Source organism: Cololabis saira, chromosome 3, assembly GCF_033807715.1.
Source record: "Cololabis saira isolate AMF1-May2022 chromosome 3, fColSai1.1, whole genome shotgun sequence".
Lineage (NCBI taxonomy): Eukaryota > Metazoa > Chordata > Actinopteri > Beloniformes > Belonidae > Cololabis > Cololabis saira.
The window spans coordinates 50,167,905-50,181,585 of record NC_084589.1 but is presented as its reverse complement, the minus strand read 5'-3'; the positions used below and the strand labels follow the sequence as shown (position 1 = coordinate 50,181,585).

The 13,681-nt window shown below is 40.4% G+C and overlaps 2 protein-coding genes across 2 annotated transcripts in view; one reads left to right on the top strand and one right to left on the bottom strand.

The window, feature by feature from the left end:
• The window catches only part of LOC133440759 (zinc finger protein 436-like), a 32,378-nt gene extending 27,929 nt beyond the window's left edge, over positions 1 to 4,449 (top strand). The window contains exon 2 of the mRNA XM_061718076.1: positions 4,421 to 4,449. Within this exon, the coding sequence (XP_061574060.1) occupies positions 4,421 to 4,449 (29 nt within the window). The remainder of the gene's footprint in view (positions 1 to 4,420) is intronic.
• A 194-nt stretch (positions 4,450 to 4,643) lies between these two features.
• Positions 4,644 to 7,101, bottom strand: LOC133440758 (Krueppel homolog 1-like). Its single transcript, XM_061718075.1, has 6 exons — positions 6,750 to 7,101; positions 6,117 to 6,638; positions 5,918 to 5,982; positions 5,574 to 5,827; positions 5,193 to 5,438; positions 4,644 to 4,647 (listed from the first exon to the last, which is right to left on the bottom strand). The coding sequence occupies exons 1-6, from the start codon at positions 7,099 to 7,101 to the stop codon at positions 4,644 to 4,646; spliced, it is 1,443 nt and encodes a 480-aa protein (XP_061574059.1).
• Between the last annotated feature and the right edge of the window lie 6,580 nt (positions 7,102 to 13,681).

The following is a 13,681-nucleotide window of genomic DNA, read 5'->3' as shown; positions in this document are numbered from 1 at the left end:
TCAGTGCTCGGGTGATTGCCGGGCACGCCGGCGCAGCGAGGGGACGAGCCGGAGCTCCGTCACCCCACATGTCCACCGCCAAGATCCCCCAAGTGGATGGGAGCGTGTGTCCGCCTCCGCCGGCCTTCGCAGGCGCAGTGGTACGCGGTCAGCGCGGAGACCTGAGTCCACCGCGCAAGCGGGGGGCTCGACGGAGACGGCACTCCTTTTTTCCTCTCACCCCCGCGGGTGAGAGCTGCTGTTTGGGGGGTGGTGGTTTCTGCAAGGGGTGCGGAGGTCCGGGCATCCCGACGGTCTGCACTTTGGGGCACGAAGGCTCGAACCTCCCATTTGCTTGTTTTATTTGTTTTGCATATTTAAAAGTTCTCCAATGCCAAATAAAGGTTTAATTATTACATTTGAAAGGGTGTACTTGCATTATTATGATATATTAACATTACATAAGTGCTCATTTTGGTCTCGACAATGTCGACAATAATATTGTTTATCGTCAATAATTTGTGGGACAATATATCGTCCAGCAAAATTTGTTATCCTCCCAGGCCTAGCTGTCCACTCCTGTCTTTTTTTTTACCCATTTCATCACCCAGTGCTCCTACCTAGACAGTCCTGGGCATTGCCATCCTCTGCCAACCCCGGGAAGGGCCCTACACTGAGCTCAGGTCTCCTTCTTATCCTGAGGAGTGATGGACCGCTTCTTTCCACCAGACAGGGTGAGGATTCTCCGGCCGGATTCTCCCGCCCCGGTTGGCCAGAGGGGGCATGTATAGCCCAGGACTGTGTGCATGTTTTTGTGAGGGGAGAACATGCAAACTCCACACAGAAAGATCCTTCCACCAACCCCACCCAGGGTACACGGCTACACTACCTGCTGCGCCACCATGCCCCCCGGATTTATTATTATTATACAAATATTTTTATTGAGTTTTCAGTGTTATGAATTACAAATATCACACATAAGAACATCTCAGACATATAGACAACTACACATTGACAAAAGATGGAAACAAACAAAAATAATACATCTCTGTAGGTGTTAGGGAAGGTGAGAAACATGTCTTAATGTAAATTCGAATCTGCAGATACCTGAAGAAGTGAGTTTTTGGAATTTTGTGATGTGCCTTTGAATATTCAAATGACATGAAAGAACAGTCTTTAAAGAAAGCCCTTACACATATGAAGCCTCTACGTTTCCACAATTTAAATGCCGGGTCCATGAAAGAGGGAGGGAAGAAGGGGTTAGCCAGAATAGGACTCGACAAAAGTGATTTCTTGTATCCAAAATGCACTCTGAATTGTGACCAAATTCGGAGGGAGCCCCCAGATTACCGGATTATTTGTGTGATAGCGCTTACTAATTGGCATCGGAGCACAAGCTAAGGCAGCCAATGAGTTTGGGGAGCTAGAATATTGTTCCAGTATGAGAGGGCGTGGAGGTTAGCCGCCCAGTAGTAATACATCAGGTTTGGCAATGCCAGACCCCCATTTTCCCTTGGCCTTTCTAAGAATGCCTTTCTAATACGTGGCACAGTTCTATTCCATATAAAGACGGATATGTACTTATTCAGTTCAGTGAAGAATGCCTTAGGAATGAATATAGGGATTGTCTGAAAAAGAAATAAAAATCGTGGCATTATAGTCATTTTGATGGAGTTCATTCTTCCTGCTAGAGATAGTGGAAGGGACGACCACCTTGTCAAATCCTGTCTAGCTCTGTCCAGTGCCACCCTTAAATTGTGTTTGAATAAATCCTTGAATTTCTCAGTAACCTGGACACTTAAATATTTAAAAGAGTCATGTGTAACCGTAAATGGGAACATGTCAAAAGACCTCTGCTTTGCGGCTGAGCTTATGGGAAAAATGTATTTTATAGCCGGAGACTACCCCAAATTTAGTAATCACATTTAATGCAACAGGTATGGATGTATCTGGCTGCGAGAGGTACAAGAGGAGATCATCACAATATAGAGAAAGTTTATGATTGAGCCCACAACGGTCTATGCCCTCTAATCCAGTATTCTCCCTCAAGCACACAGCGAGAGGTTCAATAGTGATATTAAACAATAGGGGTGACAGGGGGCACCCCTGTCTTGTGCCCCTCCGAATGGGAAAGTAATCTGATGTAAGATTATTGGTCCGCACAGAGGCCTGTGGATTACAATACAAAAGCTTTACCCAGTTACAAAATTTCTGTCCAAAACTGAACTTTTCAAGAGCTGCAAATAAATAATTATACTCCAACCTATCAAAGGCTTTATATGTATCTAAAGATATCAAAACTTCTTGAGCATGGTTATGGTTTGGTGTATACATTGTGTTAAAGAGACGACGTAAATTGCCAGCTAGCTGCCTGCCAGTCATAAAACCTGTTTGATCTCTGTGGATTATGTTTTGCATGGTTGGTTCGAGTCTTGCTGTAAGGGTCTTTGTTAAAATTTTGTAATCACAACAGTGCAAACTAATTGGACAGTAGGAGTCACATTTCAGTGGGTCTTTACCCTTTTTGAGGAGTACAGATATAGTTGCCTGTGTCATTGTTAAGGGCAGGGTTTTATTCTGCAGAGCCTCTTCATATACTTCACGTAGAAGTGGTACCAATTTGACAGAGAAGGCTTTATAAAATTCGACGGGGTAGCCGTCTGGGCCAGGTGACTTCCCAGATTTTGATGTTTTTTGTTTTTTTTTTCTATGTTTTTATCCCGGTTTTTTTCCCCATTTTATCACCCAGTGCTCCTACCTAACAGTCCTGTGCATTGCCATCCTCTACCAACCCCGGGAGGGCCCTGCACTGAGCTCAAGTCTCCTCCTTAACCTGAGGAGTGAGCAGGCCGCATCTTTTCACCAGACAGGGTGTGGCTTCTCCGGCCGGACGTAGCGCGTGGAAGGATCACGTTATTCCGGCCGGATCCTCCCCACCCCATCTGACGCCCCGGCTGGCCAGAGGGGGCATGTATAGCCCAGGACTGGTGCATGTTTTTGTGAGGGTAGCTCCCATTAGCTACCCAAGGGAACACGGGGAGAACATGCAAACTCCACACAGAAAGATCCTTTCACCAACCCCACCCAGGGTGTGGGTTCTGAAGTCATGGGGGAACTAACACGCACTTCAGCGCCCACAGCACAGCGGGAATCGAACCCAGGACCTTCTTGCTGTGAGACGGCTACACTACCTGCTGCGCCAAGGACATCGCACATTAGTCGATGTTACTCATCCAGAAATGATCAAAATCTCCCGCGACATTGCGAGATCGAGCACGGGAACGCACGAAAAAAAGCCGTTTCAACCGGGAATTCTATCGGACTACCGATAACAAGAACGTTTTTTTAAGAGTAAAAACAAATGAAATGGTAGAAATAAAAGGTTAATTCTACACATTTTCTTCCCTAAGCTATGTCCAATTTCGGACAGTTAGCCTTGTATAGATTCTAAAGGATCTTACTATTTGAGTTTATAACAAAAGAATAAGAGGAAGAAAGTCATAAAATCAATTATAAACATAACATTTTATTGAAATAATTACAATAACAACAACATAACAAATAATAACAATAAAAACAATAGAAACAGTAATGTAGGAGCCATTTCTATGTGGGTGTGTGTTTGTATGATACCAAATTGGGCCAACAGGTGTACTCACTTCCTCCTTGTAATTAGTATAAAGGTGAGAGCTTGCAATCAGCTGGCAGGTGTTGCTAGACGGAGGAGCATATAGTTTTTTGACCGCTACACTAGGCTCTGCTCCGCCCTGCTCTGTAACTTTGTTTGATAGTGGTGAAAAGGTGATAAATAAAAGAACATCACAAAAGAAGTGAAGTTTAAGTCATTTGTTTCATCAGACGCAAAGTTCAGTAGAGCAGCAAGCGTGTCAATTAAATCCAGCCTGTCTATGCAGCCCCTCAGTGGCTTTAAGTTTTGGGCTTAGCCGCTACAAGTAATATAACAACAATAGAAACTAATAAAACAATAGAAACAGTAATAAAACACAATAAATGCTAACTCATATTTATAAACTTTTATTAACTTGTATAAATATATATTTACATGGTAAAATAAAACAGCAATAACAACAATAACAATCGTAGCTGTAACGTTAAGATGTAGAAAGGCACTAATTTATATTTACAATACTAATATTTTATAATAAGATGTAAAAAGGCATGTAATGACTAATATTTAGAAATAAAAAAGAAAAACACCCATAACAATAACAATATTCCTCCCTGCAAAAAAAGCTGCTAAACCCAAACACAAAAACATAAAAACAGCAAAAAAAGTTACCACCAAATAAACTAAACCCAACTAATTCACTTTTAAGAAGCAGGAGGGTCCTTGTTTTCAGTTTTTTTGCTTTTTCTGTAGCCCTTTTTCTCCAATTCAGCCCTCCATTGATCATATGATTGTGTCTCTGTTTCTCCACAGTACCAGTTGCCGAAATACTGCCTGTGTGATGGCGTTTTTCGGCTTTCTTTGCACTTGCTGCAAATAATCACATCTGTCTTTCTGGTGTATTTTCTTTTTCCTTGGGCTGTGTGCTCTTCTACCCGTTTCCTACGTCCGCTTTCATTGTGTGCTTGTGTCTGGGTGGATGGTGATGATAATGGTGTATATGAAAGTATGTATTGTGAGCATCCAGGTGCAGCCGTCACCTGTGAGGATGCAGACGGGACAACATAGCCAGGTGGCAGTTGTGACAGGAAGTGCAGCCGTGGATGGGGCTGTGGAGTTGGGAAGATGGTTTGGGGCTGTGGCCTCCCTTTCAGATGTGCTTCCCCAGCAGTATTTAGTGGCAATATGAATTGATGAGGCAGAAGTAAACTGGCTGAAAACAGGGAAGGATCTTTCTGTACCGCTGGACATAGTTTTTCTGGGGCAGCCATGGGTGGGTCTGGAGCTGGGACGCCCCGGAGCAGAATTTTTTGTTCCTGTCCCCTTCTGCGCCTGCTGTACCTGTGTAAAATAAATATATAAGAAGATAAGTACTTTCTTTTCAAGGCTTTAATTACCTCAGAAATGCAGGTAAATGTGAGGTAAAGTAAAATCTCTGTAAAGCTGTCAGCAGCAATAAAGGTGAAAGATAACACTTGATTGTTTTCATTGTAAATCCATTTTTTTGGTGCAAAGTTGTACAGATTCTGTCATTGTTCAAATCCTTCTGTACTGAACTGTATATGAAGTATGCTGAGGTACTCACCATTGTGTGAGTGTGGCAGCGTTTACTTCGGGGAGCTGGATGGTGGTCTCACTCATCACTCTACTGTTTGTTATTACACACTCCCGGATGTGTTTGTATAAACGAGCCATCATTGTGAACCGGGACACCTTTTTACCATCACAGTGCACAGCATTTGGGTAGAGGGCACAGAGTCTCAGGAAGACGGCCTCCACCACCCTGTTACAGTCAGGCCACTGAGCTGGACTGTGGGCCCCGATGAAAGATCTGAAAAATAGAATCCCATATACACTATTAAAACACGACTGTTTTCAGTGTTATTATTTTGTAATTAGATATTTTGAATTGTGAATATATATTTTTTAAACAGTCAAGACCTTGTTCTTGCTTAGATTTATCTACCTTTTGGTGCTCTCTACACCTGGTGCCACAATCTTTTTGGTTGCCCTGAGTCGACCCTGTGACAGGTTGGTTCGGTGACGTATTGGGTAAATGGTTTTTCTTTTGTCGTACTCCCCCAGCATTTGCCACAAGGTGATGACCTGGTTGGCCTCTTCTCCACTCAAGGCAAGACGGTGGTGTCTGAGGCCAACCAAAAACTCTGCCAAGTCTTGTACTGCTCCATACCCTTCGATGTTGTCAGGCCCAACTGAATCCTAAAACAGAAAAAAAACACAAAAATACAATAAGCTCTATGCACAGCAGCAAAGTATAATTTTAATACCTATTTTCAAATTCCTTCTTACATCATGTGAGGAGGAGGCTTCAGAAGCTTGAGCAGCAGCTCCTGACGAAGGTTGCTGTGTTGGGGCTACATAGAAGAACAAGGTTATTACTTAAAATGTATATGTGTTCCTGGCTAATTTTACTTCTACCCATTTGTGTATTTAGAGTTGGTGTATTTACATATACTAAAAGTTCTATTAATACTTCAGTAAAACTCACAGCATTGAGTAGCAGGAAGAATTGCTGGCCTGGATTTAGCCATCAGTAGGCTGTCCAAAGGAGAAGCCGTAGCCGAAGGAGGGACTGCTGGCAGAGACATGGAGCTGGTTGATGGAGCTGAAGGAGGGACTGCTGGCAGACATGTGGAGCTGATAGATGGAGGAGCTGAAGGAGGGACTGCTGGCAGAGACATGGAGCTGGTTGATGGAGCTGAAGAAGGGACTGCTGGCAGAGACATGGAGCTGGTTGATGGAGCTGAAGGAGGAACTGCTGGCAGACATGTGGAGCTGGTAGATGGAGGAGCTGAAAGTGGTGGAATAGGAGCAGCTGCAGACGATTGTGAGACGGCAGGTCTTCGCACTGTCTCCAAGGATGGAAGGGTCATGTTTACAAACTCCTCAGTCTCAATGAAACTCTCATCCACCTGGACCACATTATTCTCTGACTGCTCAATGGCCACGTTGTAATCCTGCAGCACTTTACCAGTTTGCTTGTAGAGATACTCCACTCCAATAAGCTCATCTAAAAACATATAAAGAAAATAAAACAATGTGACCACGTCAAAGTCACAGGCAAGCCTTGAAGTTAGAATGCAGGGGAACTGCACCCTGTGGCCGATGTCAAGCTTCTCACCCGTGTGTGTGGTTATGTGGCAGTTAAGATGTGATGATTTAGTAAAGGTTTTCCCGCACGTGTTGCACAGGGACGGGCTTTCGCCGGTGTGGGTCCTTGAGTGAACCACCAGGGTGGAACGTAGCCTGTAACTCTTTCCACATGTTTTGCAAATGTAGGGCTTCTCGCCCGTGTGGATCCTTGAGTGAATCACCAGTTTGGAACGTTCTCTGTAACTTTTTCCACATGTTTTGAAGATGTAGGGCTTCTCGCCCATGTGCGTGATTATGTGGCTTTTAAGAGCTGATGATTTAGTAAAGGGTTTGTTGAAGGTGTTGCACAGGTACGGCCTTTCGCCAGTGTGGATCTTCATGTGATCTATTAAAATACTACTTTTACTGAACTCTTTCTTGCAAGTGCTGCAAGAAAACGCCTTCTTCCCCGTGTGGGTCCTGGTCAGCTTTGGTTTACAGTTGCTGTCTGACGGGACAGCAGCATCTTCGTGGTCCCCGTGTCGTCTCATTGGCTCCGGATCTGCAGCTTTACTGGAGTCTGAGCGTAAACTTTCAGTTCCTTCCTCATCTTTGTTTTGAGCTTCAGGAGAAGTGTGCAACAGCAGCTGGCCACAGTTTGGTCCTGGTTCACCATTTTCAACTTTCACATCAGCGACATTGATCAATGAGACATCCACCTCTACGTCCTCGTGCTTCATCTCCTGACCGCTGGAGTCTTCCTCCAGTTCTGTAGTCTGTGGATGCCCTGGTTCCTCCTGGTCCGGGCTGCAGCTCCTCTCCAGGTTATCCAGGTGCTGGTCACTGAAAACCCCGTCCTCCTCCACCTCACAAACATTCTCTTGTGGGAGTTCTGGAATTACAAAAAGGGACAAAAAGATAGCATTTTAACAAGTCAAAAGTGCTTCCCAGTGTTGATTGTTTGGTTGTATTTGTGAGGTTTAAAGTTTGTCCTGAATCTTCGGACTTCACCTTCATCTATGTATTATATTTGAAAACAAGTGCGTGTGTTTTGCGGCGCGCGTGTGTGCAGCTCCGTGTCTGTAGACTGCGCCTTTTTGGTCGGTGCGCCGTATGTGTGTTTTAGATCTAAAAATGAGATACAAAAATGAGGCTGCGCCTTTTCACACGGTGCGCCGAATGGTCGTGAAAATACGGTAGTATATTTGAAAACAAGTGCATTACTCTGTGTGACCATTAGGCGGCACTGTGACTGTACTCTTGTGTTACTGCGTTGGTATCGAGACAGTTGAAAAATAAAGTTGTTGTTCTAGAAATGGCTTCTTCCGCGTCATAAATAACGATCTAACTACAAGTCCTGGATATGAACTCCTATATGAGCATCCTCCAACCATCACGTTTTTTGCCAGTGCCTTTTTTTTTTCCATTAATTAAATCTAAATCTACAGCTTGCAGGCCTCCATCTTTGAATTCTTTGGTCAGTTCAGTTTTCCTAAAGTAATTCATTTTCTTTCTCCAGATTTAATCAAAGTTAACCCGATTAATCTTTTTGATTACGTTATTGGGAATAGACAACGAGTTTGCTGGATAAATACATCTGGAGAGACTTTCCATTTTGGTTAAGAAGATATGACCTAATAAACTGATGTCTCTTAATAACCAGGAGTTAAGTTTGGTTTGGCATTCATTAATTACCCTCCACACATTTTTATTTTCACGTTCTGCTGAATCTTTAGAGATGGAAATGCCAAGATATTTGACAACAGATTTTATAGTAATAGGCATGTTTTACATAGTATTTATATACACTATATTTATATGGATATTGTGTAGATATAATAATAGCAATAATGTAAATTAATAGAGTTATAAAGGGGTAGGAACTAGGAAAAAGTGTAGACTTCTTCTTACTCCTTTTTTCCAACATATGTGAATATGAAGATGTTAATGTTTATTTTTTACATGTTCGAAATAAACATTCATCCATTCATTCATTCATAAAGTGTGAAATCTCAGTCTGGTCCAGAGTGTGAATGGAGCATGAAAGGCAGCACCAAGTAAACAGAACAACAAGTTAGTTCGGGATGTTTCCGAATCCCACATCAGCAGCTGCTTGAGCTGGGGAGTTTCCCATTTAGTTGGTTTGCTTCATCACCACGGCTTTTAACTGGAAACAAAGGGATCTTGTAGCAGTCATACTCATGTGTTCATTCATTCAACTTTCCAGGGTTACGTACCGACTCTGTGGAGTCTGATTTCAGGTTTCCAGGCGAGGTCCAACAGTCTGCGCTGACGGTCGAGCTCTTCTTCATACTCCAAGATGCTTTTTTCAAACACTGACAATATTTCTACAGCAGCTGCTGTTAGTCGCTGACCGATAAACTCTCTCAGATGATTCACCTTAGACATTGTTGAAGAGGAAAAAGAAAGGAAACAACAGAACCGTCCTCTCCTTCTTCTTCTCTAGGTTTAATGGCGGATCACAACCAACGTTATTAGGTTCTACCGCCACCTGCTGTACCGGAGTGTGTAACATCAGGATCATTATTACACCAGGTTACAGTCTAACTTAAAGGGGGGAAAAAAGGAAATACGTAAATAAAATAAGATAACCACATTTAAATCTTATTATCTATCCCTGCATCTTTAAGAAAGACAAGGATTTCCTTATAACAATCCCTCATCACCTCACTCCTCCCTAATAACCTACTAAACTCCATTCCCGTCCCAGCTCGTACATCCTGTCTCTTAAAGCGTTCCTTTCTACCTCATACTTGCCACATTTAAGAATCACATGCTCTACATTCTCTGTGACATCACACTCATCACATTTATCACACACGGACTTTGACATTAAATACAGAGTTGATTTTAAACTAGTATGACCTAATCTTAATCTAGAAATGATGACTTCCTCTCTCCTACACTTTCCTTTGAAAACCTTCACGTTAATTGACTTGAGTATGTTATAAAAATGTCTCCCTTTTACACCGTTGTCCCACACCTTCTGCCATGAATCCCTCACTGCCTTTCTGATTCATGATTTTGCTTCACCTTTACCAAAAGGAATTTCCATAATTACCTCACTACTCAATTTCAATGCTCTTTTAGCAATATTGTCTGCTTTCTCATTGCCATCAACACCCATGTGGGCAGGAACCCAACAAAACTGCACAGTAATTCCAGTTCTGCATAACCTCCACAATACCATTAATATTTCCAACACTAGATCTTCTCTTATTGTTTTCTTTGAAGTCAAACTTTGAAGGGCTGCAGTGGAGTCTGAACAAATGACATAGTTCCTTCTCGTAGTTACAGTAAGTATTTCATTTACCAACGAAAGTAATTAGAACAAAATGCATACAACATTCTTTTCATCACTGGTTTACTACGACTTCTGTCATTTAGCAGACGCTTTTATCCAAAGTGATTTACATCTGAGAAAACAACACAAGCAAGAAGGTTTAGAGTTTTATTTTTTCCGACACAATGAGAGCTGACACAATTTATATGATAAGCTTCTGATTGTTAATATCAATAAAGAAAAGAAAATATTTTTTAATTCATGTGTTCTTTATTATTTGTCATAAAACATGTATGTTGTTAAGAAACTTTTATTGCAATGGGCTTCAAAATAATACACGTGGTAAGTCTTTGAGACATTAAAACATTTAAATATCCAACTTAGTTTAGTTCAGCGCGTCCAGTCGGTGGATTTATTATTGACGTGCACATGCAGGACTCATGAGTCACCGTTTGACATTAAAATAAAAAAGTAAGTTAAGTCAGAGGGAAGTTAAACTTCGGATGGTACGACCAGAGGGAACACAGGGAAGGAAATGAGGATCAATTAACATGATTTTGGTGTGAAATATATAGATATACAAGACACATTTAAAGCTGCAGTTTCCAACATTTAACCCCTAGAAGGAATAAAGATCCCAAACTAACCCCCAAACTCAGAATGACGGTTCATTCATGCATGAATCACCCACAGGTTTTCTGCAGGGGTTTGAAGCCTCTTTTTCCTCGTATTGTGGCAGGTTGGAATTATATAAAGCAAGAAGTTTAATGTGTAATTAGGGGCGTGGTTTTTGATTGGCATTAATTTGTCCAACCTGTAAATAAATACTTTTTCTAAGATCTTAGAAAATGTTGGGAGTAAAGAATCAGGCCTGTAATTAGTGAATTGGTGTCTGTCTCCAGTTCTGTACAGTGGGATGACTTTTGCAGTTTTCATTTGTTTTTGTAAATGTCCCAGTTCTGAGCGACTGATTACAGCTGTATGTCAGTTAACAATCCATCAATAACCTTTTTGACTATTGTCATATCACCACAGTCAGTTGACACCTTGTTTTTACATTTACTTACAATATCTATGATTTCTCTCTCCTCCACAGCTGTGAGAAACATTGAATCTGGATTTCTACTTATTAATGTTTCCTTCCATCCATCAGCTGATCCAGGATCACACATTTTTCTGCCAGCTTTGGTCCAACACTCACAAAATACCTGTTAAAATTATTAACCACCTCATTCATATCATTAATGACTTCATCGTTATTGGTTAAATATTGTGGATAATTAGTCTGTCTTGAACTTTTCCTAATGGCATCGTTCAATATATTCCAAATACCTTTCACGTTATTTTTAGTCCTTATTCATGAAATAATTCATGTCCCTCTCCCATTATTTATTGCAACTGTGTGGTTAAAAAAATAAAAGAATTCAGTATATGTTTAAAGTAGATACTGGTCTAATTTTTTTATTTAGCATTACGGTAAATGTGTAGAATCATAAAAGGATTAATGAAAATAAAAACTGAGGTCATGATTTTTTATTGTCTTTTATAGAAATCTAATTTTAGATCTTAAAGATTTTGACATTGCATTTATTCAAATTCTTATACTTTTATCTTACATTCTACTTAGGTTTTAGGCATTCAGTAAAATGTCTTAATATCATTAATCTCCACAACTCAGAATACTAATTAGTTCACTAAACCTTTTTTCAGTTCAATTCAAGTAACAGTTTTTAAGGTGAAGTGTGAAATGTTCAAAATAAAATAAATTAACATCTCAACTGTTTTATGGCGTTTGAGGTCTCGCTGACGGCTCTGGAAAATGCAGCAACAGAGAGACGGATGATGTAAACACAAATGTAAAGACATTCAGAAACACAGCAGACTTTGGTTCACAGACAGCTAAAGTATTGGGACGTGCCGGCAAAGCTGCAGGAAAATATAAGAACTGGTGTAACGTGGAGCTGCTGGAGCAGCTGAGGTGCCGGTAACAGCAGCAGATGAAGATCTTGGAGTCCAGGCTCAGGCCTCCAGCCCTGACATGTGTGACCATGCTTTTGGGACTAAGGATGTGTCATTTGATGAAGCCAAGACCAGTGAAATAACAAACTGGATCAAAATGACGTGATTGAGGAAGTTGAGGATAAAGGACAAAAGTGCATCTCCACTTTTCAACTTCATTTGATGACATTTCTCTTTCCACATTGTATTCTGAGCTAAATGCTGGTTGTACTGATCACGCTGTACCAATAATCTCCGTCACTGACAACTTTCCTCTTGTTGCTGCACTACACTGCAAAAACTCAAAATCTTAACAAGAATATTTGTCTTATTTCTAGTTAAAATGTCTAATTTTTGACAAAAAATCTCATTACACTTAAAACAAGTCATTACCAGAAAAATAACTTATTTGACAATTTTCAACTGTTTCAAGTAATTTTTCACTTGAAATAAGTAGAAAAATCTGCCAGTGGGACAAGATTTATCTTCTCATTACAAGCAAAAAATTCTTGTTCCACTGGCAGATTTTTCTACTTATTTTAAGTGAAAATCTACTTGAAACAGGTGAAAATTGTTGTTTTTTCCAGTGATGTCTTGTTTTAAGTGTAATGAGATTTTTTTGACCAAAAATGAGACATTTTAAGTCGAAATAAGATGAATATTCTTGTTAAGATTTTGAGTTTTTGCAGTGTAAAGTATTGTTTGTGTTGTTTTATTATTATTATTATTATTATTATTACTATTATGATAGATTGTTCACTTTTGGGTTTATGTTGAGCTTTTATAACTCACCACCAGGGGGCACTGCTGCTCTTTCTATATATGGAGAGTGTAATATTCCAGAATTATAAACAATAAAATGATTCATCCATCTAAAATGAAAACTTAATTACATTTTTCATGATTATTTCTGACTAAATATGAGTTGAGGTAAAAAGACATTTACTTCTAAACGGATGTCTGATATAAAATGGTTAAATCCAAAGTCTGTCCTCTTCCTGGAATCTGATCCCGATGATCCTCCCTCTTCTTCCTGCTCTCCAACCTGCAGATCTGCAGCTTCAACACGGATCTCAACATCAGCTTTAGAATAAATCATGTGTCAGACGAGTTGTAAATCTAGTACAACTTGATTTTATACATGTGATTAAATAATATTGTTAATTTAATATTATTTAAATAATGTAAAAAACGTAGACAAATATGTTGTAACTTTAGCTTGTATAGTTACAATAAAACAGCATGGATCATTTGAATTACATTGTTTTGACTTAGTTTGTCCCATGAATTATCATGATAATCTGATGTACGTGCAGCTCAGATTTTAAAATGTATAAAGCCTTTTACAGTTTTCAGCGAACTATGTATAACATCACAATATACAACCTCTGAACGGAGTAGATGGAGAGAGTTTAACAACATGGAGCTGCAGATTAACTTTACAAAGAGAATGTGAGTGAACAAGAAACAGACGGGAAAAAGGACGTGCGAGAGAGGCTTTGTAGATGAACGAAAGAAACTGTCACGTTTAAAAAAACTTCAGCAAATACTAACAGCTCTTTATTTGCACCGTGGAGACGGCAAGTTACCAACAGCAACAAATAACACAGTTTTAAGAAGGAAAAGGGATTCAAACAACCTCAATGGAGAACTTAAAAAAAAAACCTCATTGCAACACA

Excerpts from the sequence above, each read along its gene's own strand:
- LOC133440758 (XM_061718075.1), bottom strand. The coding sequence starts at position 7,101 with ATGAAGATCCACACTGGCGAAAGGCCGTACCTGTGCAACACCTTCAAC. Across the intron at positions 5,983-6,116 it reads TCTTCCTGCTACTCAATGCT|CCCCAACACAGCAACCTTCG; the intron begins GTGAGTTTTACT and ends TCTTCTATGTAG. Across the intron at positions 5,828-5,917 it reads AAGCCTCCTCCTCACATGAT|GATTCAGTTGGGCCTGACAA; the intron begins GTAAGAAGGAAT and ends TTTCTGTTTTAG.